The 24,354-nt window shown below is 36.4% G+C and overlaps 2 protein-coding genes across 3 annotated transcripts; one reads left to right on the top strand and one right to left on the bottom strand.

Moving 5' to 3' along the window:
• Positions 1–876: 876 nt before the first annotated feature.
• On the bottom strand, positions 877–10,613 carry ccnt1 (cyclin T1). 2 transcript variants are annotated; one of them, XM_089124470.1, is made up of 9 exons: positions 10,408–10,613; positions 9,221–9,302; positions 8,986–9,114; positions 7,337–7,397; positions 6,540–6,602; positions 6,380–6,425; positions 5,865–6,028; positions 5,452–5,522; positions 877–4,704 (listed from the first exon to the last, which is right to left on the bottom strand). In XM_089124470.1, the coding sequence occupies exons 1-9, from the start codon at positions 10,575–10,577 to the stop codon at positions 3,439–3,441; spliced, it is 2,052 nt and encodes a 683-aa protein (XP_088980596.1). In that variant the 5' UTR covers positions 10,578–10,613; the 3' UTR covers positions 877–3,438. The 2 variants fall into 2 exon arrangements, with proteins under 2 accessions (XP_088980596.1, XP_039508162.1); XM_039652228.2 differs by having other exon boundaries at positions 6,380–6,602.
• A 618-nt stretch (positions 10,614–11,231) lies between these two features.
• On the top strand, positions 11,232–12,607 carry tmem18 (transmembrane protein 18). The gene is made up of 5 exons (XM_039651502.2): positions 11,232–11,390; positions 11,550–11,667; positions 11,814–11,868; positions 11,960–12,053; positions 12,173–12,607. Exons 1-5 carry the CDS (start codon positions 11,298–11,300, stop codon positions 12,269–12,271), a joined length of 459 nt encoding a protein of 152 aa, XP_039507436.1. The 5' UTR covers positions 11,232–11,297; the 3' UTR covers positions 12,272–12,607.
• Positions 12,608–24,354: the final 11,747 nt, after the last annotated feature.

Genomic DNA, 24,354 nt, shown 5'->3' with positions numbered 1-24,354 from the left:
GAAAATGCACAAAGGGATAGTTCACTTTGAAATTAATTTTTGATATGTTTTAGCTTACCTCAAGGGCATCCAAGATGTAGGTCTTTGTTTACATAATATTTTCAATTTTGATATTTTTCAGTCAAACCATTGTTTTTCAGTCATATAATGGAGGTTTAGGGGGTCCACCTTGAAGAGCATGCAGAGAAGTCCAAATTAAACATGATTTAATGACTCATAAATGTACACATTGATAGCCTAAGACACAAAACGAGCGGTTTGTGTGAGAAAACGAACAGTGTTTATATCGTTTTTACCTCGTGTAACCACAGCCATGTTCAACTGATCTGAAGGCACGCTTGCTTTGGTCTGCGGTCATATAATAATTAATTTCAAAGTGAACTATCCCTTTAATTGACAAAAATAACTACAATATGCATCAACTCAAAAAGTCTTATTATAATATACATTTAAAATGTTTCTTTTGATCTTGGGGTGAAATATATCATCTGAATTATGCCACAGATTATGTTCGACAAGGCGTCAATAAAACAATAAGTTACACATTACGGCTAGACAACAATGCCTGCAATGAGAAGTTAATCAGGATTACAACAGCTCTTGTGACTTCTTGGTTAACCCCAGATTTTCAGCTTTTCAGAATGGGTTCAGATGCCACATTTAACATTCCTGGTTTATTCTTGTATCTCTTTATTCCAGCACTGAATTCAAAGGCAAACCATAAAGGTGTTGTTGACATCAGGTGGAAGCAAAACTGGTCAAGTTGGCGTATAAAAATGGGAAAAGTGAATTTACGGCAAGAAGCTTTGAGTAGAACGTCTGTCACATGATTTTACAACAATTTACACTGCAGTCGGTAAGAAAAACACCCACAAGTATGTTTCTCATAAAACATTATTGTACATCAACCACATTTATAAAAAGGAACCGAGTTCACAAAAATGCAAACCTTAACTTCTGACAAGAAACACCCCAACAATTCAATTCAAAACCTGAGAGTTCATGTGGTACCACTAAAACACAGAAAACAGTATATACATTTGATAAAACGCTATATTCTTGAAAATGGAGGTACATAGAAAATACAGTGGTGACATGAATTGCATTAGACCCACAAAACGCCTTCTCTTTAGTCTTATTGAAGCAGACTAGACACCGGCAAACACAAAACTAAAACATGTTAAACCTTCTACTTAGAAATGATAAAACAGGGACAGGACATGAGGAGTGCATCATATGAGGAATATATGCCAAAACTGTGACAGATCTTTTATAGCTTATAGTGTTACATTTCATTTCACAATATTCCTGAAATGTTCCTCATGATCAACAGGCACAATCAGGAAAGTATGGAGGAATCCCTGCTAGCATCTTAAGAAAAGAACGCAACATTTATTAAGGTAAAATTGACTCTGACAGTAGAAACTCAATTTCATGCTTCCATTTTTTTTTTGTCTGTAAATTGATAAATGAAAGTCATGCCATTTAATCAGAGGAGGAAAGTTACAGAGACTGATCCATATAGTAATCTGCATTATTGTGCTATTAACTGCATACAAAAACATAATCAAGCAAGATATGAATATGGGGACAATATTGTTAAAGGTACAAAACGATTGGCTCAAAACATCAGTTTTAATGTGCACTGAATCATTCATGCAAGATTTCATGAATCAGGATTGGATGGCTTATCACTCGAAAACACCAAAATGACCTTGATACGGTTATAATGCAGCTTTCACGCCGTGACGTAATTACCGTAGTCTCGAAATGAAAACACGTGACCTTCTATTCAGAGCTGGACTGGGAATTGTGCATGTCTATGGCAAAAGTTGGTACAGCAGTCACGTGGTACAAGTAAGAGCTCTCAGAAAATTCCCATCTAAGCTGTAAATTTGAGCTGAAATCTCGTAATTACGGTAATTACAACATGGCGTCAAAGCACCTTAATGTTAAACAAAAATGGAGGTATTGCAACAAATAAACATGAGCCGTCAGCATGCTCGCCATTCAATCTATAAGTGCTGATTTGAGTGTTTAAACTGAGACAGATATAAATATAAACCCAACAGACCATAAAATGGACGACATATTCAAAGAGATAGAAAAATGTTGGGGATAAAACAGTAAAACAGTGGACCCTATTGACTTTATACAGACAAAATATCTTCTTTTGTGTTCTACAGAAGAAAATCAGTTTTGGCTGAGTAAATGATGATAGAAAACTATGATGGACAAAAGTACCACCAGTTCAATGAGACTCATTCATAAATGTAGACAGAATGAATTTCACTATCATTGTTTCAACAAAAGAAGCATAAAAAAACATTAGTTCAACTGAAAATTAGTGGAAAGACATTTGTTTTTATCAGATTGTACTTTTGTCCATCACAGATTCATATTTACTCATTCACTGGAAGTCAGTTACATCATAGTATGACAAATAGCCTGCATCTAACACCATTTGGGTTTGAGTTATTAACAAACAGATGTAAAAGATGAAACAAGTACAAGCTGGACATACTGTTGTGTATAGTGTATTATAAATGAGCACGATATTCTACAACCATTTAAAACAATGACTGCATCTGCCTCTGAATTGTAGGTTTACCAGACATACTTTCCCAAATTAGGCATATCCTTGTTTTTGGGGAAAAAAAATGTGTAAAAATAATTTGTCAATTTTCATTCATTTACAGAATGCAAAGCTTAAAAGTTACAAACAAACAAAAAAGACCACAAATACTTAGCAAACAAAATCAAAATGTTACTTCAGATACTAAACATACATTGTGATGCAAATATTGGGGATTCGTATGTTCATTCTCAAAACATACAAGACGCATCAATCAAGTAAATACAGACTGGGAAGCAGGTTACAACAGTATAAAAATAAAATCCAGAGATTACCTGATGCATTCAAGCAACGACTGCTAATAACTATGGTTTTAAAAGGCTAATAATAAATACCATAATCAATAAAAAAGACACATATATCGTTAGCAAGACTTAAATCCATACATAAACCAAAAACATTTTCCTTTTTGCATTCAAGGTTACACTTTTTAAAGAGGACAACGGGTCCCTCTCATTCTGTAATACATACCCTTAATTCCATTATGTTTTTCTGTTAGCGCTGATATAAAACTGAGTGACATCAAAAATAGTATGTACAATTTTTTTTCAATAAATAACATTTTTTGCCTTTTTTTTTTTGCAATATTTTGTTCTATTTTAACATTATTGCCACAGATGGGTGTTGTGAACACACTCGCTCGCACAAAACGATACAGGTACATTTTTTGCCTTACATTACTCTGCTGTCAAACTCAACATCACAGAAAGTTAGACGCACAAAAGGAATCCCGGACTCCCAAAGACGACTGATCTGATCAGTGTGTGTGGACGGACGAATGGTGGGGAGGGGGATGAAAGGGTTTATTTGGGCAAGGGTGGCAGAGGTGGGGGTGGTTCTGAGGGTAAAGGTGGCGGCTGGGTTCCTCCGCGAGCGCTACTGCTATACCGGTACTCTCCGTACTGAGAGCGATAGTCAAATATCTGAGGTTGCGCCGGCTGCACCCCTTGCGCGCTGAGCAGCGAGTTCAACATGTCAAACGTGTCCTGATACTCGTTGGACTGGCCGCCCGTATTGTGGCCGTTCGTGTCGGCTTTGTCCGCCTTGGAGTGCGAATAGTTTCCCTGATGGTGCGAGAGGCTCAGGATGTCAGGCCCGTGCCCCATCGCGTGGGAGGGCACTCCGGAAAGCGCCGGCAACTGAAATGAGTTTCTGGACGATTTGATGACTTTCGAGGGGTGGGTGCCGGCGGAAGGATCTGGCAAGTGGGTCCTTTTTCGAGACGACGATGACGAAGAGCTTGTTCGCACGCTGTCACCAGGGACCTTTTTGCTACTACCTGAGGTGCTGGCAGAACTTAAGTGTTTTTGTGCTGAGGATGAGGAAGACGATGCAGATAAAGAGCCGGTGGTGGAAGAGGAGGAGTGGTGGTGGTGATGGTGATGATGGTGGTGGTGGTTGGACCGATCTCTGTGCTTCTCGCGACTTTTCCCGTCTTCTCCGGACCCACTTCTCCTTTCTGGAACCCGAATCCGCACTTTAATGTCCTGCTCGGATCCACGACTGCTGCTACTGCTGCTGTGCCCCCCGCTGCTGTGCCCACCGCCGTCTGATTGGCCCCGCACGGGGAAGCGTGTCTTTGTGGAACTGCGTTCTCGCTCATCCAGAGGGATCTTCAGGACGATAGGTGAGGGGTTGCTCAGGTCTGAGGAACTAGAGCTGGGCTGCTGGTGGTGATGGTGCTTATCTTTCCTCTGCTGGTTCATGAGGGCCTGTGCGGCAGTGGCGTATCCCTGTTTCACACTTGCCTCCATGTTCTCCAACTTCCGCTTCTGCGCCGCCAGTTCATCCGCGTGCTTGGCCCGATATTCACTCAGAGAGACCTTAGCAGGCGCGTGGAGTTCGTTAACAGTGGGCTGCTCCTTGCCGGAAGGCTGCCAGTGTTGGGATGAGGCTGCAGCGCTGGGATCATCTGCTGAGGAGTCTATGGAAGAACCGGAGGGAGGGGCGGAGAGGCTCATCAGTCCCGCCAACGTGGTGTCAGATGATGCCATGGAGATCATGTTCATAATGGCTTCTGACTGATCACCATCTTGCACCTTTGATTTCTTGGCAGTTTGACCTGCAGCCTAAAGCACAAGTAAAAAAATTAAAATAAATAAAAAGATTATGAGGATGCAATTTGGATGGTCAGAACACACCATTCAAATGTTTGGGGTTAGTAAGATTTTTTTTTTTTTATCAGTGAATTTGACATTTACATAAATTAACATAACAAAAGAATTCTATTTCAAATAAATGCTGTTCTTTTGAACTTTCTATTCATTAAAGAATCTTCGAAAAACAAATGTTTCCACATTCGGTCACCAAATCATGTGACGCTGAAGACTAGAGTAATGGTGCTGAAAATACACCTTTACATCACAGGAATAGATTACATTTTAAAATATAAATTAATATTAAAACATAATTTTGAAATTTAGTAATTTTTCACAAATTACCATTTTTACTGTATGTTTGATCAAATAAATGCTGCCTCAGTGAGAATAGACACATTAACATAAAAAAACACAATGAAAACCCTCAAAATTCTGAATGGCAGTGTGTAAAAAAAACAGCCACTTGGTTACTGTAGATATTTAATGCAATAAAATTGTAATATTTCAACAGTTTTTTTAAGTGGCCAAAATACAGTAGTCAACATTTCAAGTGGATAAAAAAAGTTCACCAAAGTTGTCCTAAGATAAGAGTGGGATTGTTCAAAATGAATGTACAGTATAACTTTGATGAAAGATTTTGAACCACTTCTGTACTTTGTAGGCACACAGTATTTGCAGTTATCTAGATATAATTAAAATGGAGGCAAACTGACTTACTTTCCAGTTTCTTATGCGTTTTAAGCGGCTGGGTGTCTTCTCCAAGATCTGCAGGAACTCATGAGTGAGCTCTGTGAAATCATAATCAAAAATCTTTAGGGCAACTTGGGGCAAAATCACACATTACTTGAGAAATTCTTTAAATGGCTATATAATTTCTTGTCCCGGCTAAAACCCCCCAAATTTTGTCCAATGTTACACTGCGGTTCTTCCAATGGTTACTTCCAAAACATCTTAGTAAAACTGCCTTTAAATGTAAACTGAACTAAATAAACCACAATGCATTAATTAATGAAACACTGAACAGAGAAGTAATCACATGATATTTTCAATTAAACTTTCCCTCTATTAAAAAGACAACCATTTCAAAAGAAAATCAATTGAAAAGACACACAACAGCTACATTTACATACCATCCAACAGCTCAAGGGTCACTGTGGGGTCGACATACTCCCACCAGTGTTTGCCGTCTGTGGAAACCGGAATCTCCCAGTTGGACCATTTACAGGCCAAATGAATACAAACGCAAGCTACAATGGGCGGACTGTACTGTAGGCAGAATGTAGTCAAGTGGAGACTGCAGCAAAAACACAGGAGAAGAAACAAATATTTGTTAGAAACCATTAACTGCTATTGTTGAACCACATTAATACATAAACTACCATGCAAAAGTTATTTAAAGAAATTAATACTTGTTTTGTAATCAAGGACACGTCAAATTGATCAAGTGACATGTATATAATGTTACAAATCATGTGTCTTTCAAATAAAAACTCAAGTTGACATTATTTCCAGATTCAACCATCATACTTGGATTAAAGATTGATGTAACTTTAACCTCACATAGTTCTGGTAGTGTACACAGAGAAAACTTCTACACAAGTAAGGTATCTTCTGAATCTACATAAGTAATGCTATCTGAACATACCTGTTTGTTGCCATGAAATATGAGGTTTGAGCCAAATCCTTACTCGCTGGAACAAAAGGAAAGCTCGTGATCAGATGTGAAATCTGTGAGCTTGGTGGGCTAGAAGTACTCATTACCGAGCAATACGAAGGACAGTTTACAGTGAGCAGCTGGTTCTCACCTCGCACAAGCTGTGTACACTTGACAACATGTGTATGAGGATGATCAATGGTGATCTCAAAAGCTGAAGGGAAGAGAGGAGATGAGAGAGAGACAGACTTTTTAGTTTTTCATTTGTACTGCATTGGTGAAGTCTCCCACACACAATATACATGATGAGTGAGTGAATCAAACATGGGGCTTCCTGTGCTTGACTGGTGAGATATCTTTGAGCCAAGCTCCTTGCAAGTGGCCTGTGGGGCGATTTGGTTATAGTCAAAGTTTTCAAAACAAATTACAATTATGGGCACAAGAACAGAATTTTCCAAAGCGGAGGACTGCAAAGCAGGACACAAACGACGGTTTACACCAGGGGTTATCACGATAAACAGATGCCAGTAGTTGAAACCATTACCAGTGAAATTTCCTGATTTAAAATGCTATAAAATTAATACGCTATTGCACAAATTCTTTTACGAAAAATTCAAGCATTCAAGAGGATTGAGGTTGGTACTGCAAAAAGATGAATGGTTTTTTACTTAGTACCAGTACTTTTGACATCCCTACTGTACTCAAGATTAAAATAGGATCAGCATACAAAATGGATAGCATCGTAAACCACACACAGGAAGGGTGCATTGCCAGACTGACATGGAAATAGAAATGAAAAAGGTGAGAGTAGTAATGACTCTTAATTCAGAGATTGTGATAGTCCTGTTGACTCCTGGAAATTAGCAGTGAATGAGAATAAATGTGGTTATTTGGTACATCTCTCTAGTATGGTGATTCACTGACCCATTCTTGCCCTTCCAAACTTACCCAGGGTCTGGAGTATAATGCTCTCAAGAATGACCAGGTCTTGGGCTTGTTGCAGGTATGTCTGAGATTGAGAGGACAGGCAGGTTACTCACATGTTCTCTTGGTCATGGACTACACGTTTACTCGCTCTCGTCAAATTAAGATGACCCTTTTTTTTTTTTTTGCACCAAGCCAATCAGCACCTTATTATACAAGCTATGCCCCTTCAATTCATCAACATATGACAGTCAGTGAGAGGCATATGAATAATACTAACACAACAGATAAAGACCAAAGAAAGTTGATTATACATATCCAACCTAAGAGAAAAAAAAAATTGAGATCATTTTGATTCAAAATGAAAATAAAGAAATAAGAAAAGTGTTGCTCGCACAACCTGTTCAAAAGAAAAGCAATCATGTTATGTCTGATGCAGTGGTTCTGCCATTAAATATGACATTTGATACTAGGGCTGGGTATTGACACAAATTTCACGATTCGTTTCGATTCACAAGCTTGCAATTCAATTCTGATTATTAGTATATTACTAATATTATATTTCAATTTCAATTTGTACAGTCTACTTATATTTACATTACAAAAAAGGAAGTTTTCACAATAATAGTGTTGTAATTACTTTTTAATGACAATTGTTTCTACTCATTTTTTGAAATATAAAAATTTAAATGGTGACTCATGAAAACAACGGGTTCAAATATCCCGTAGATTTTGAAAAGGTTAAGTAAAATACAATGAATATGCAATATAATGCATACAATTAGCTCTGGGGTACATTTTTCTAGAAGACTAATGAATTAATAGACATTGAATGTTTTTTTCGGAGGTAAATGTAGCATTACATGGCGTTGTTTACAAGCTGTTTTACTGAGGTATTTCCGCTGTTGAAACACTGATTAACCGATTACATGAGACAAGAAATGGATTTTGGTAAGCTGTACTGTATCTTTCAGGCATACCTTCTGATGTTCATTCATGATTATTTGCTTTAACTAGTAGTAATGTGGAAGAAATGGTCTATTGGACTGAGCTGTACTGTAGCGATCTGTCACACCACATTCATGAGCGGCAAAACATATTTATTGTTTGAATTTCATCATTAAATTGACATAATTTGAAAGCTGAGACTCAGTTTCATATCAAAGCACAAAGCTTATTGTGATTTATTGGATGGGAGGCAGGCACGCTACAAAGTTTTGTTCATTCATCAACTGTTAAAAGATCGATTCTTGGGATTTAAGAAGAACATCAGTAAATCAAAACGAGAATCACTTAAAATCGAGAAATCTATATTTTTAACCCAGCCCTATTTAATAAAAACGATCATTGATCTGATACCAGTTAAAAAGCTGGTAAAGAAATTTTGTCAAGCTAAATAGTTAGGGGGGAAAACAGTTAATTTTACAGGAAAGATGGGTAAAAAAAAAAAAAAAGAAAAAAACTGAAAATCCACCATTCATCAAGGACTCTGGAAAAAAATTTTTTTTTAAAGTATTTCACATTTTCATCTTGGGTGAATGATTCCTTTAAAAAAATATTGCTGCAAAAGAACTTATTCGCTAATAAGTTACATTTTTAACAAAGAAAGTACATTGAACCAATGAATCACAGACAGTTAAAAGAAATCGGACGCAAATTCTATCATTACTTACATCACTCCTGGTGTCTGGAGACGGGTCCTGAGGATTGAGACACGCATGGGTCACCTTAATCACATGCTCCAGCTTGCGAGGCTGTTCTTCCACCTTCGCAGCTAAAAAGAGAGCTGCAGGAGCAATCACCTGTGCAACACATGACATTAACAAAGAGGTTAGATTCCTGTCCAATCCAGCCAGCTGTTTCAATTGAACCTTTAGCAAAAAGCTTGTCGAAGGATAAGGCACACACATTTCGGTGGAAGCGGGTGAAGGACTGGATCATGTAGAACCGATGCATATACACAATGGCAGTGTTAATTGTAAGTTGTGACCTGATCGACCAAAGTTAAGGATGGCAATGACATTACAAGCATTTAAAGTCACCATGAAATCAAAATTAAAAATTATTATTTCATTATGGAATATTGTATTTTTTGTAATTTATTTATCTGTGCACATTTTTTTTTTTTTTTGAAAATTCATGTACCCTACCCTTGTAATGTTTCATCAAAATAGCTTCCCCTATAGCGACATCTCTTCTTTGATGATTTTTTAACAGGCGTGAAGGCGGGGCAACCTGTCAGTCACATGATATCACAGCGATACCAAAACACAACCATCCAATCAAGGACCAATCTACATTTTTTCTTGTTCGAGAAGCCACTGGGACAAGACTACTGCAACTTCAGCTTATTGTCGAAACAGCATTACTATTCAAATCAACAAACTCAGTTTTTCAACAGGCTCATAACCACTATAGATATTTAGAATGATACCACCGCTAAGTGGTATGGGCTTGTCATTCACATTCAATTCTTGTAGTTTAATTAGAGCAACAATCATTAATATTTGACCATATTCAAATGTAGAGAGTGGAAGCACCCACTTCTGGAAATGGAAAAACAGAATTTAACTGCTGTCCATTAATTTAAGGCACATAATTAACCTAAAAAAAAATCAATAAATAAAAAATCGGGACAACTCATAATCTCTCCCCAATTCTATATGTCCTGTTACAGTATCAAACAGGGCAAACCTCCCCGACAGGATATGTTGAATTGCAATACTAACAGACGTATTTTGGAATGGCATAAACAACATATACGTCTATAACTGGAGTGTAAACAAATTGTATAATTAAGAAAATAGTGGAAACCGGAGAGTGGGAAAAGCAATGACACCGGCTGCGCTATTGTTCAGTAGGAGAGACACCTAAAGCTAGGCCATGAGGCCTAAACGAACACCCAAAAAACACAAAACTGGGACATAAATCGTTTATTCCATTCGCCTTAATTCACACGTTTCACAATACAAAAGGCGTGTTTACTGGTAGACCCGTTTCAGGTCATTACAACGTTGAAACTCAACGCTACACAAGCCGCCCAAACCGGCGTCAGCAGATGCCGAGAACGACGCCTCACAAACTGAAAAAGATACACGTTGAGCCGCTGTCCCATGTCCTGCAGGAGGTTAGCAGCTTGCTGTCGGTACGAGAGCTCTTTGTCGGGATCAAGTCCCGCTCGGCGAGATGGGCTGTTTTCGATTTGTTCGCGCGTGAAGTACCATTTATTGTTATTTAGCGAAGGCGAAGGGAACGTAGCCGCCATTACTGAGAAGGACAATGTTTTAAAATCTCTCTGCGTCACAGGAAGCGCGTCATCGCTGGCTGGAATGCGACAAACTGAAACCTGAACAAAAAATAAATAAAAAAACGAAACCTAAACTATTTCTTCTATTCTAAATTATTCTAATTCATCGAGAATAGTAAATATCATACAAATAATATTAATAATAATAATAATAAAATATTTTATGAACAGTTTAGTTGGTATTTGCAATGACCATTACAAAAAAACAGTTGAACCGTCCAGATGTAAGGATATGTTATTTCAAGAAAACTTAAATATAAATGATAGATTCATGCAAAACAAATCAAGCTTTTCTTAATAAATAAATAAAAAAAATCAACGCCAAGAGATACATTTATTGCAGATAATAAATTGCAAAATAAAGGTTTGCAGAGAACTTTTATTTTGACATATCCGTCTTTTAACATCTTACTTTTCTTCATTTTAAACCAATGCGGGAATTTAAAGGCATTCTATTTTATTTCGATATAAAAATGTAGAAAACAAGTATTTGAAAATAAATATTAAATATTTAATGTTACTTTTTGTGAATAAACTACTATTAGCATCAACTACATGTTTAAGAAGCGAAATAGCGCCATCCATTGGTGAGCTTCAGGTTGTGCCGCGAGAGAAAGAAAGTGACGAATGCGGAAGTGTTCATGTTGTGTGTGGTTTAGTTGCGTGTAGTCAAACAAAATGACCGAGTCCAAAGCTAAAAATATCAGCGCCATTCCAATCGATGGATTCAGTAATATTCGCGTCACATCATTATGGAGCTTTCTACAGTCTGTAAGTTTACAGAAACATTTAATTGTCTTAGACATAAACATAATCCAAAGGTTTTGTTTTGTCGCTATTTTTCAGTACATCCGAGGTCACGTGGTTGGAATTAAATAACGAAAACGATTTATTACGGGAATAATAATCATCATGTAAACTTGTTTCCAGGTTGACTGGACTGAATCCTGGCTGATTTGTCTGCTGGCCTTCCATGTCTTCTGTTTTGCTTTCACCGTCCTGTCCTGCAAATACTACCGCCTTCAGATCTGTCATTTTCTCTTGATGGGTGAGTTTCTGCAATAATTAAATTAAGGGTAAATGTATAAAATTATAGTGAAACACAAAATTACATTTCCGAAAATTACGCACAAGATGTGTTTTGTGAATATTTAGATTGTGTTGTGATCAACATATAACATTAATATTTTGCAGTTACAATGGTTTACAGTGCAGAATATCTGAATGAGTTGGCAGCGATGAATTGGAGGTAGGTAATTATCCACCCGACCCACCACAACCAACTGACTGTTATGTATTTTATTATTATATACTGAATATGTCTCCATTTTTGTTTTTAGGTCTTTTTCAAAGTTCCAATACTTTGATTCAAAAGGAATGTTCATATCACTAGTATACTCTGTCCCGCTCTTGCTCAACACAGTTATTATTGTGGTAATATTTACCTTTAAGAATATACTTCTTCATACATAATACTACAATATGCATCTCATCTAATTATGTTTACAAAGTATGTTTAAGATTTTGATTTAAACTCAGTCTCTTTGTTTTAGGCTGTGTGGGTATGGAGGACCTTCTCAACCATGACAGAATTGAAGATTCTGCAGTTAAAGAGAAAAGTTGCCAGAGAGAACAACAAGAAAACGCAATAGAAGACATGAACAGGACATGCACCATTTCCTAATGTTATAATGTCCAGATGTGGAGGGCACACATGGTGTTAGGATGAGGTTAAAACAAAAGTTGCGGTGAATGTTCTTAAGTGTTTCTTTCAGATTACTGATGGATGATTACTCCACCTACTAGCAAATGTTTTTATTATCCAATACCTATTGGACAAAGCCTTTAACTGTATTATGCAACTGCTTTGTGTACATAAAAATAGACCATCCCAGAGCTCAGTTTTGCTTATTTGTCCCTTGTTATCGAGTGCCGAACATGTAAATTGTGTATTTATGGGAATAAACTGAATGTTTTTTTTATATAGATATCATTGTGTTTGTTTTTGGATGTTACCACGACATCAGATGCACAAATCCAAAAGTCTGAGAGTTCTGAGAGTGAAAATTCTCAAAATAAACAGTAACATGTAAAAACATGAACACTTATATTATTAATCTTCATATTTTTACAATCAAATAACCTAATTAACGTTCACTTAAACTATTGCTAATTATATGATTTGCAATTTAAAAATGTATTCAATTAGTAAATATGAAAAACATATTTTTATAATGGTCTCAGGGAAGTATCTTCCTTTAACCAGTAGAGGGGGCAGTACACCAATTCCCCAGGGCAAGTGTGGGTATCTGCAGGTTGGGGTAAAAATGTGTGACGAAAGATAGATAGGCGGGTGCTAAAAGGTCTTTACAATTAGTCTCAAAAGCTGTAAAATTGGTTACATTTTTCAAATACTGGATAAAGGATGTATCATTAATACCACATATATACTTAATGCTGACTGGTGGATCAGGGATGTCAGCACGAAATGGATGTTGCAATAGTCTTTTCTTCCATAGTATATCCCAGTGATGTGGCTTCTTGTAAAAGAAAAAAAAATGTAGGACGGGACTTGATTTTGTCCACGGGGAATTGATTGGATGGTTGTTGCTTGCTATTGGTCGATCTCAAATAAGTAAACACGTCATCAGAGAAGAGATTCATCAGGAAGTTATTTTGATTATGGTATGTGGTTTGGGGGCACATACATTTAAAAAAAGGTAACACTTTTATTATTATGAGGTATCACGCTTCACTTATTGCGTATGTTGAAGTCTTGAGACCAACAGTGGCAAAACTTCAAAGTTACTACCTTCCTCCCGAGGCTGCATGAAGTCATGACTTCACAGGATCATTTACATTTCATTCTCCATCAATCACAACCCTCTCTCTGGGAAATTGAATGCACCGGATAAGCTGAAGTCTAGCTCTGGATTCCAAAATGTGTCTTGTTTTATATAGGTGTGAGGTTACATTATATTCTTTTACTGGAAAGTTGCAATACTAACAATACTCCTCAAGGGTCTTGAGATTGAACGTTAATGTGTTTCAGAGTGAGTGAGCTGTCGTGAAGTTGGGCTTTGGTTCTGCATTTCTCTGCTGTGAGTTTTTATCTGATTTCCATGCCAATTCCATGGCCAAACCATGAGAGGAGTAACATAGGAACCATCTGAAACAGGTGCTTTCTGCTTTCCTGGAAAGCTTGCTTCTTGGGGAGTGCTGAGATGTCAAAGCCCTGTCCTCTGCGCACTAAAGAGGAAAATAAATGAGTTTTAGGACGTCAGAGGATTTGTGATGTTCTGACAGAATCATTCCAGTGCAACCTCCTGCTGCTTTGTTTAGATCATTCTTTAATTTCACTACCTTTTTGGTGCAAACGTGAGCCAAAACTATTCAATCAACAAGACTTCAAACACCATAGCAGAATGATATCTATCAGAAAAAGAGAAAAAAAAAAGTCTCCTAAATGAGAAATGTCTGGCAAACACAGCTTAGGTGCATCATTGTTCTTAATCGTAAACTTCATTCAAACGTGGTGATGATATCAAACTATCTTTCGCAGCTGTGGATCACTTTGTTTTACAGGATCTCACAAGCAGCATCTGCAAACTATCCGACTACAAACTCCTGGCACTCGACATAGCCAAGAAAGCATGTTAAAACTACAAAGACAGAATACAAATCCACATCTTTCCTCCATCTTCACACTTTTTTCTCAGCCTCCACAGGGTGACAATGGATGGCTTTAATATTTATTACTTTCCTGGTTAATTGTATCATCATTAATACCATATATACGTAATGCTGACTGGTGGATCAGGGTTGTTTGAAGACAGCATGATCGTTTTTTTATGGAAGTAATTCCGAAAGAAGTAATTGCGACTTTTTATCTCACACTTAATAGATATAAAGTCAGAATTGTGAGAAATAAAGTCGTAATTGCGAGATATAAAGTTGCAATTGCATGTTATAAAGTCAGAATTGCACGATATAAAGTCAGAATTGCACGATATAAAGTCAGAATTGCGAGATATAAAGTCAGAATTCTGAGAAAAAAAGCAATTGTGACTTTATATCTCGCAATTCTGATTTTATATCTCGCAATTCTGACGTAAAATCACGCAATTGTGACTTTATATCTCGCAATTCTGACGTTATCATGCAATTCTGACTTTATATCACGCAGTTGTGACTTTATATCTCGCAATTCTGACTTTATATCTCGCAGTTCTGACTTTATATCATGCAATTCTGACGTTATATCACGCAATTCTGACTTTATATCACGCAGTTGTGACTTTATATCTCGCAATTCTGACTTTATATCTCGTAATTCTGACTTTATATCTCGCAATTCTGACTTTATATCTCGCAATTCTGACTTTATATCTCGCAATTCTGACGTTATATCACGCAATTCTGACTTTATATCTCGTAATTCTGACTTTATATCTCGTAATTCTGACGTTATATCTCGTAATTCTGACTTTATATCTCGTAATTCTGACTTTATATCTCGCAATTCTGACGTTATATCTCGTAATTCTGACTTTATATCTCGCAATTCTGACTTTATATCTCGCAATTCTGACTTTATATCTCACAATTCTGACTTTATATCACGCAATTCTGACGTTATATCTCGTAATTCTGACTTTATATCTCGCAATTCTGACTTTATATCACGCAGTTGTGACTTTATATCTCGCAATTCTGACTTTATATCTCGCAATTCTGACTTTATATCTCACAATTCTGACTTTATATCACGCAGTTGTGACTTTATATCTCGCAATTCTGACTTTATATCTCGTAATTCTGACTTTATATCTCGCAATTCTGACGTTATATCTCGTAATTCTGACTTTATATCTCGCAATTCTGACTTTATATCTCGCAATTCTGACTTTATATCTCACAATTCTGACTTTATATCTCGCAATTCTGACGTTATATCTCGCAATTCTGACTTTATATCTCGCAATTCTGACGTTATATCACGCAATTCTGACTTTATATCACGCAGTTGTGACTTTATATCTCACAATTCTGACTTTATATCACGCAATTCTGACGTTATATCTCGTAATTCTGACTTTATATCTCGCAATTCTGACTTTATATCTCGCAATTCTGACTTTATATCTCACAATTCTGACTTTATATCACGCAATTCTGACGTTATATCTCGTAATTCTGACTTTATATCTCGCAATTCTGACTTTATATCACGCAGTTGTGACTTTATATCTCGCAATTCTGACTTTATATCTCGTAATTCTGACTTTATATCTCGCAATTCTGACGTTATATCTCGTAATTCTGACTTTATATCTCGCAATTCTGACTTTATATCTCGCAATTCTGACTTTATATCTCACAATTCTGACTTTATATCTCGCAATTCTGACGTTATATCTCGCAATTCTGACTTTATATCTCGCAATTCTGACGTTATATCACGCAATTCTGACTTTATATCTCGCAATTCTGACTTTATATCTCGCAATTCTGACTTTATATCTCGTAATTCTGACTTTATATCTCGCAATTCTGACTTTATATCTCGCAATTCTGACTTTATATCTCGTAATTCTGACTTTATATCTCGCAATTCTGACTTTATATCTCGCAATTCTGACGTTATATCACGCAATTCTGACTTTACTGTATATCACGCAATTCTGACGTTATATCTCGTAATTCTGACTTTATATCTCGCAATTCTGACTTTATATCACGCAGTTGTGACTTTATATCTCGCAATTCTGACTTTATATCTCGTAATTCTGACTTTATATCTCGCAATTCTGACGTTATATCTCGTAATTCTGACTTTATATCTCGCAATTCTGACTTTATATCTCGTAATTCTGACTTTATATCTCGCAATTCTGACTTTATATCTCGTAATTCTGACTTTATATCTCGCAATTCTGACTTTATATCTCGCAATTCTGACTTTATATCTCACAATTCTGACTTTATATCTCGCAATTCTGACGTTATATCTCGCAATTCTGACTTTATATCTCGCAATTCTGACGTTATATCACGCAATTCTGACTTTATATCACGCAGTTGTGACTTTATATCTCACAATTCTGACTTTATATCACGCAATTCTGACGTTATATCTCGTAATTCTGACTTTATATCTCGCAATTCTGACTTTATATCTCGCAATTCTGACTTTATATCTCACAATTCTGACTTTATATCACGCAATTCTGACGTTATATCTCGTAATTCTGACTTTATATCTCGCAATTCTGACTTTATATCACGCAGTTGTGACTTTATATCTCGCAATTCTGACTTTATATCTCGTAATTCTGACTTTATATCTCGCAATTCTGACGTTATATCTCGTAATTCTGACTTTATATCTCGCAATTCTGACTTTATATCTCGCAATTCTGACTTTATATCTCACAATTCTGACTTTATATCTCGCAATTCTGACGTTATATCTCGCAATTCTGACTTTATATCTCGCAATTCTGACTTTATATCTCGTAATTCTGACTTTATATCTCGCAATTCTGACTTTATATCTCGCAATTCTGACTTTATATCTCGCAATTCTGACTTTATATCTCGTAATTCTGACTTTATATCTCGCAATTCTGACTTTATATCTCGCAATTCTGACTTTATATCTCGTAATTCTGACTTTATATCTCGCAATTCTGACTTTATATCTCGCAATTCTGACGTTATATCACGCAATTCTGACTTTACTGTATATCATGCAATTCTGACTTTATATCTAGCAATTCTGACTTTATATCTCGCAATTCTGACGTTATATCACGCAATTCTGACTTTATATCTCGCAATTCTGACTTTATATCTCGCAATTCTGACTTTATATCTCGTAATTCTGACTTTATATCTCGCAATTCTGACTTTATATCTCGCAATTCTGACTTTATATCTCGCAATTCTGACTTTATATCTCGCAATTCTGACGTTATATCACGCAATTCTGACTTTATATCTCGTAATTCTGACTTTATATCTCGCAATTCTGACTTTATATCTCGCAATTCTGACTTTATATCTCGCAATTCTAACTTTATATCTCGTAATTCTGACTTTATTTCACACAATTGCGACTTTATATCATGCAATTCTGACTTTATATCTCGCAATTGTGAGTTTAAATCTCGCAATTCTGACTTTATATCTCGCAATTCTGACTTTATATCTCGCAATTTTGACTTTATATCTCGCAATTCTGACTTTATATCTCTTTGTGAGACAAAAAGTCGCAGTTACCTTTTTTATTTTTCATTCTGTGGCGGAAACAAGCTTCCATAGTTTTTCCTGCCTTGTGATGTTGTAAATCCCAGTGATGTGGCTTCTCGAACAAGAAAAATGTAGGACGGGACTTGATTTTGTCCATGGGGAATTGATTGGTTTGCTATTGGTCGATCTCAAATGAGTGACAGGTTGTCCCACCCTCACCAGTAAACATGTCATCAGCGAAGAGAAGAGATGTCACTGGAGGAGGGAGGGGAAGTTATTTTGATTAAACATTACTGGGGAATTTGAATTTTGATGGTCCACTTTAGACAATCTGTTGGCTATAAGTCACGTTGCAGCTACATGTCGACTAACTCTCATTAGAGTAAGTGTAACCCCTATAAAACCAGCCATCAGACCAGTCTGACCGGGTTGGGAGACTAACCAAAACCAGTACAGCAGCTTAGACTGGTTCAAGATGAATTTTTTCCTGCTAATACCACTTGCCTCAGACTGGTATTAACAAGTAACAAATCATGGCTGTGATGTAAACGTGTCACATAAACTAAACCCTACTCAGTGTTTAAAAGTTTATTATTGGTTGCAATTACTTTCTGGTGAGTATCTAAAAATAAAATGTAGTACATGCAGTGAATTTGAATGGTCAGATTCATGTACATGTTCACAGAAACAGACCGTCTCAGTGTCATTGCTGTCTCTGTCTTTGTGCCGCATGGTTTACTGTAAACGTATCAGAGCAATCGATCTCTGGTGTGATGGTTTAGTTGAAGTCTATCAGCTCAGTAGGGCAGTGATGCTGCCTGTCTACGAGCTGCTAAGAACTAATCAGAGGTCTCTGCTTTTCCCAGCATCCCTGACGTTGACTGCATCCCACTTCCGCCCAGTCACATGACCCAATTGCTACGTTTTCCCATCATAGAGCAGAGTGTGTCAGTGCGATTCTTCCAGAGAAACCGGAGATGAACCGCACACACTTAGACGCACGTGCCGTCTAGACGTCAGAAAACCTCTATTAATGATTTCCTTGAAAGCATCACAAATGCTGTTGTTGCGCAATATTGGTTTGACTGGCAGAAGGTTTTTGATGCCTGCAGAATATCTGGAAAGATCTCCACTAATAACGCAGGAAGTACCATGGTGCTAACAGGAACTGCACCACACCACTTATCGTAATGTAAGGGATATGTTCACTTAGAGGAAATGATGACGGTGATTACAAATACTCCCGGATCTTCCAGAAAGGAGGAATTTATTTTAATTCTGAGGCTGATGACTAAAAAAAAAAAAGACTAAAAAAATTGATTGATGGATGTGTGAATGTGGATATATTTACATTACAGGCAAAGGAGCTTAGCCACGAGGCAGAAAGTTGTTCTCAACATTAATTATATTAAATTTCATTGAATCGTTTTTGTCGTAGCAAGTATGCTGTCTCACAAGAAAATGTGAGTCACTTGCTATAAAAGGCAATATCACAATGCTAGGGCAACCCGGTCTCATCCCAAGACGTCATATAACTGACGTTTTGGGACGTCTTTTGACCATACGTCAATATTCGCCTTTTTAGGGCCCCCTTAAACGTCGGTAGATGAGGTTATGGGATCCTAACTCTACCCCATACCTAAACCTAACCCTAAACCTAACCCTAAACCTAACTGACGTTAAAGGTAAAGCGTCAGTTGTATGACGGCCCGGGATCGCCATCTACCGACGTTTAAGGGGGCCCTAAAAAGGCGGATATTGACGTATGGTAAAAATACGTCCCAAAACGTCAGTTATATGACTTTTTGGGATGAGACTGTGTTAGCTAGGGCGATGGTTGCTAAGGTGGTCCGAGAGGTTTTTAGCTCGTTGATAGTTGTTACTTTATTAATTTGGCTTCAGAAGTTTGAGTTGACTTCTGAGCCTTTTGACGTTGACTTTGAGTTCTGTCCGCTACAATACAGTTCAAAGAGTTGTGCTGATTTGCAGCTCAAGAAACATTACTGATTATTATCAATGTTGAAAATGGTTGTGCTGCTTAATATTTTTTGTTGAAAGCATTTCCCCCCCAAGATTCTTTGATGAATAAAAGTATAAAAATATCTAAAAAAAAAAATAAAATGCTAAATGTTTATGTAAAATATTAGCTTTTCTTTTAATATTTGCTTTTATTCACTTACTTTTTATTTATTTTCCGCCTGATGTTCAAAATTTGAAAATGTTCATTCATAGTACTTAAGATGTAAGTAATGTATCAAACTGTAGATCCTTTGTACACTCTATTAACATCTTGTAAGTAAATATGTTAATAAAAACAAATCTATAAAAAAATAAAATGCTGACCAGCATAACCATTCTGAATCAGCATATTAGAATGATTTCTAAAGGATCTTGTGACACTGAAGTAATGTAGACCCGCAATTTTGAAGTAAATGAATACTAAAATATATTTTATATACTTTTGAACATATAAATGCAGCCTTGGTGAGCATAAAAAACTTGTTTCAAAAACATTGTCTCATTGTCCTTTTATGCTTCTGAAGTTTAACCTTTATTTAGACTTCTCTCTTCTTTCCTTTGGCAGAGGCTATAAGGATTTTTTTTTTCTTTTGGGGAGGAAGAAACTGAACATTCCAGAGCCAAACAGCAATCTAACACTTTGTTTTTCTCTGTTTTGGCTTCCCAAGCCAGCAAAGACAGTTCGAAAGTTGTTTGGAGATGCAGGAAAACACCAGGAAAACATACAGTTGACATGGGTGTGTGAAGCGACCTCTGTTTTCGAGCATATGGGAGGAAAGAAAGTGGGTGTGTCTGTCTTTTTCCTAGGATCTGTCCACCAGACGATGTACGGTTTGACCTTTTCTCCGACTTAAACTTATTCTCTGCCCTGCATCATGTTAAAGGGCAGCATGACTTCCCTCCCCCAGAAAACATCATTAGAGGTCGCAGAAGAACCTCTCTGGCAGGATGGCATTGTGTGTAGGCTGACTGCGTATGTGATATCCTTGAGGAGAACACTTTAGTGGGTGTCTCCATTTGCACTTTAAAGGCTTAAGAAGGGACGCTAATGACACCGCTTCTGTGCAACAATACACACGGACGCACTTATTTTGTTCAAACAGGGAAGACAAGATGGGTCTTTATTCAACCTGAAGAGCAAAGCATGCTGTCAACAATTATAACAGATTATCATCCCACGCTACAGAAGTATTTCTAAAAAAGGAGAGGAGAGAGAAAAGGAGAGAAAATTAGAGAACAGGTGCCAATACGACAGCATAGTCGATTATAAAGGGGGAAAAAATAGCAAAAAGTGTATACATTTAACGATAATGAGTACTGTCATTTACAGTAAATACTGTCCCACGTATGGTACGCATTGATTCCAGATGTGGCCCGGATCTGGGCCGACACTATGTTGCTGTCTGGTTTGGAAGTCAGTCGGGTTCAGTGTTAGATTGGACTCCATTGACTTTCATTGGTCAAATCATTTCAAATGGACAAAAACAGTTCTAACTTTCACAAAGTTTGAAAAACCCTGTTTTACAGTACTGAAATCTGACAAAAAATGGGTTTTCTTATAACGTACACTGAATGTAATTCATCATTAAAATAAGCAATTCATTTGTGTGGAGGAAAACATAGCCCAGGATTTGAGCGCATGATATAGTGCGTGTTAAAAACCTACTGTGTGATTATTTAAGCTTTATCTGCTCATATTTCTTTAGACTTGAGCCCTTTGCGGATATAAAGATGCCTAAATCATTTTCGCTGTCAAGAAGTTATCAAGACCATATGAGGTAATAAAGCAAACACACTGAAAATCATTCATGTCATTCAATCATTTACAGTAATATGGTCTCAAATCCCTATTTCTCTATGCTATCAAACCTAAACAATATATAAGCTGTTATTGCTTTCAGTAGCTCTCCATCTGATTGAGGAGGCAGTTTGTATATCAATAATTGAAACTTTACCTAAAATGAATGATCACAGTGTCTGCCATGTTGAACTGTGCTTTTGGGATGGAGCCATGTCTAGGATGAATGGCTGATCACATCACAGTTTATGACAGAAAAGCAAGGCTGCGTTGATGCAAAAGTAAAACAAAATGTTTAATTAATGTGAAACCAGGGGTGAAAAATAAAACAATGGTTTAGGAAGTAGGGTAAATGTTATGAGGGCATTAATAATGTATTTAACATGAATGAAAAATGCATGACCTGATAAACACAACGTTTCCTCTTACTCCAAACATGTTCTTGACAGGACATGGCGCAGTGCACCGTGAGCTGCATAAACGACAGAGGAAATAATTGAAGAATCGTTTGAAGAATCTATCAGATTACAATATTGTGTGTGTGGATACATATATTAGCATTAGATTATCTCTTTTTAAATGTAGCCTACAGTTTTTCCACACAAATGTCAGGAAAAATATTGCGCACTTAAAATTTTAGCCTGCTATATAATAATTCTATAATACACTCTTAGAAAAAAGTGTTCATTGGGGTAGGGTTCTTTACTCAACACCAAATAACCTTTTATGCTAAAAAGTTTCTATAATGACAAGAAAGAACCCTTTTGGCACAAAGGTTCTTTATAGGCTATTATTCATTCATATCTTACATTATTCTGCAACATTTTGTAGTTGCTGCAAGTAAACTGAAAGTAACTTAATATCACATTTTAATCATGCTGATTTTTAGAGAAGAAAAACTGAAATGGCTCTCTTCGTGTGATATTGATTAACTACATAAAATGAATTAAATACATACATTTTCTAACCCACATATCTTGAATTTTGTGATCATTCACATGCATTCGTTAATACATTTTAGGGTCTTGATGTTTGTCAATAATATGAAACATTTCATCCGGAAAGGACAAAACAAATGATAATGAATGGACCCAAAAGGTTCCAAAGAAGATAAGAGGGTTCCCTAAAGGGTTCTTATTATTGAACCCTTAAAAAGGGTTCCGTATAGAACCTTTTAGGGGTTCCAAATACGTAGCGCTGATAGAACCGTTTAAGGTTCTATATAGAACCTTTTCTTCTAAGAGTGTATAATTGTTTAAAATGCCAATAGGACAATGCTAATTTTCTGATATTCATATGAACATGTATTATTATTTTATTTTATACAAAAAGAAGTTTAATGATGTATTATTGGGACGCTTATACATAATTTTTTATTATTTTTTATTTTTTTATTTTTTTATTTTTTATTTTTTATTCTTTATTACATAATGTAATTTTTATAAGTTAAGTTAAAACAGAATGAATTGTGACCAAAGAATCAGAATAAAAACCACTTTTCCTAAATTCTATCACTGTCTTCAACTACACTGTAAATAAGGCATGATTCCAGCTTCTCTCAACCAAAATTAGTTTGAATTGGCTTTCAGGTGCTTTACTCATTGGAGAACATATGGGTAACCTTTTTATTTCAGTCAAACAAATTTCAAATAAATACAGAGAATACTCAGTAATCAAATTTAGTCTTTTTTGAACCTCAATTAAAAGTTTAGAGATGCTTTCCCTATCTCTAAGCGTAGTTTTGCTCCATTCAGGATGTGGCGTCCCACTCGACCTTCTCCAACCTCTATGCTTGTATATTGATAGTTTTATATTTTATGAATTGCCTTTCCTCTCTGTCTCGTCCCGCTCTGATGTATCAACAACATGACAGATGTATGATGAGTATAAATAGGTTTGTTTGCCAAGTTTAGTCACCGAAGAAACATGCTGGGATGATGAATAATACAAACAAACAAACGCTCGACACAAAGCAGCAAATCTGTTCGTGCAAGCTTTATTTGTAGTATCTTTCTTTATTTGTAGTATCTACTGAGTTTGTATATGCATTAATTATGCATTAGAAAATGTGCTTGTGGTATGACAGCATTTGATGTCATCAGTGTGTCATCAGTTAATGACATCACGTGTTCAGAGAGGTCAGTACATGAGAGCGGCGAGTGGTCAGCAGTAACTTTATACGATTAGTGAGTCACTGGCTGACTAATCAGATACATTTGCAAATATGAGACGGGACAAATCAATACGGCTCATTGCAACAGCAAAGCGATACAAATTTCTGTGATCAATCACTCACCATCATTCCAAACGCATAAGACTTTTGTTCATCTTCGAAACACAAAATGAAGATATTTTTTTTTAATAATTTTGAGTTCATAAAGAGATCATAAAACAAATTCTTATGAACTTTTAAGCTAGTTCATATTCAAAATCAGTAATTAATAATCATCTAGAAATTGTTCATAGCAAAATATGCTTACCATTGGATTTTTTTTTATATAAATGACTGATTTCTTTCTGATGTTTTGCTACATAAAAGTAGGAAAACTCTCTCAGCATGCATGTGATATTTTTAGGGCCTCCGGGGTCTCTGACTATTGGAAATCCCATTAGATGTGAGTGCCCGTGTTTGTCTCAAAGATTCTTCCGGAAGGGCTGTCTGTG

This window comes from Pimephales promelas, chromosome 20 (genome assembly GCF_988280905.1).
Source record: "Pimephales promelas chromosome 20, fPimPro1.hap1.1, whole genome shotgun sequence".
Classification (NCBI taxonomy): domain Eukaryota; kingdom Metazoa; phylum Chordata; class Actinopteri; order Cypriniformes; family Leuciscidae; genus Pimephales; species Pimephales promelas.
The sequence above is the reverse complement of the archived record's forward strand: the minus strand, read 5'-3'. Positions and strand labels throughout refer to the sequence as shown.

What these genes read in the sequence shown, in the direction of transcription:
- ccnt1 (XM_039652228.2), bottom strand. Translation starts at nt 10,577, where the DNA reads ATGGCGGCTACGTTCCCTTCGCCTTCGCTAAATAACAATAAATGGTAC. An exon ending in CATTATACTCCAGACCCTGG is followed by an intron (nt 6,603 to 7,336) that starts GTAAGTTTGGAA and finishes TCTTCCCTTCAG; the next exon opens with CTTTTGAGATCACCATTGAT. An exon ending in TATTTCATGGCAACAAACAG is followed by an intron (nt 6,029 to 6,379) that starts GTATGTTCAGAT and finishes TTTTTGCTGCAG; the next exon opens with TCTCCACTTGACTACATTCT.
- tmem18 (XM_039651502.2), top strand. Translation starts at nt 11,298, where the DNA reads ATGACCGAGTCCAAAGCTAAAAATATCAGCGCCATTCCAATCGATGGA. An exon ending in CTGTCATTTTCTCTTGATGG is followed by an intron (nt 11,668 to 11,813) that starts GTGAGTTTCTGC and finishes AATATTTTGCAG; the next exon opens with TTACAATGGTTTACAGTGCA. An exon ending in TCAACACAGTTATTATTGTG is followed by an intron (nt 12,054 to 12,172) that starts GTAATATTTACC and finishes TCTTTGTTTTAG; the next exon opens with GCTGTGTGGGTATGGAGGAC.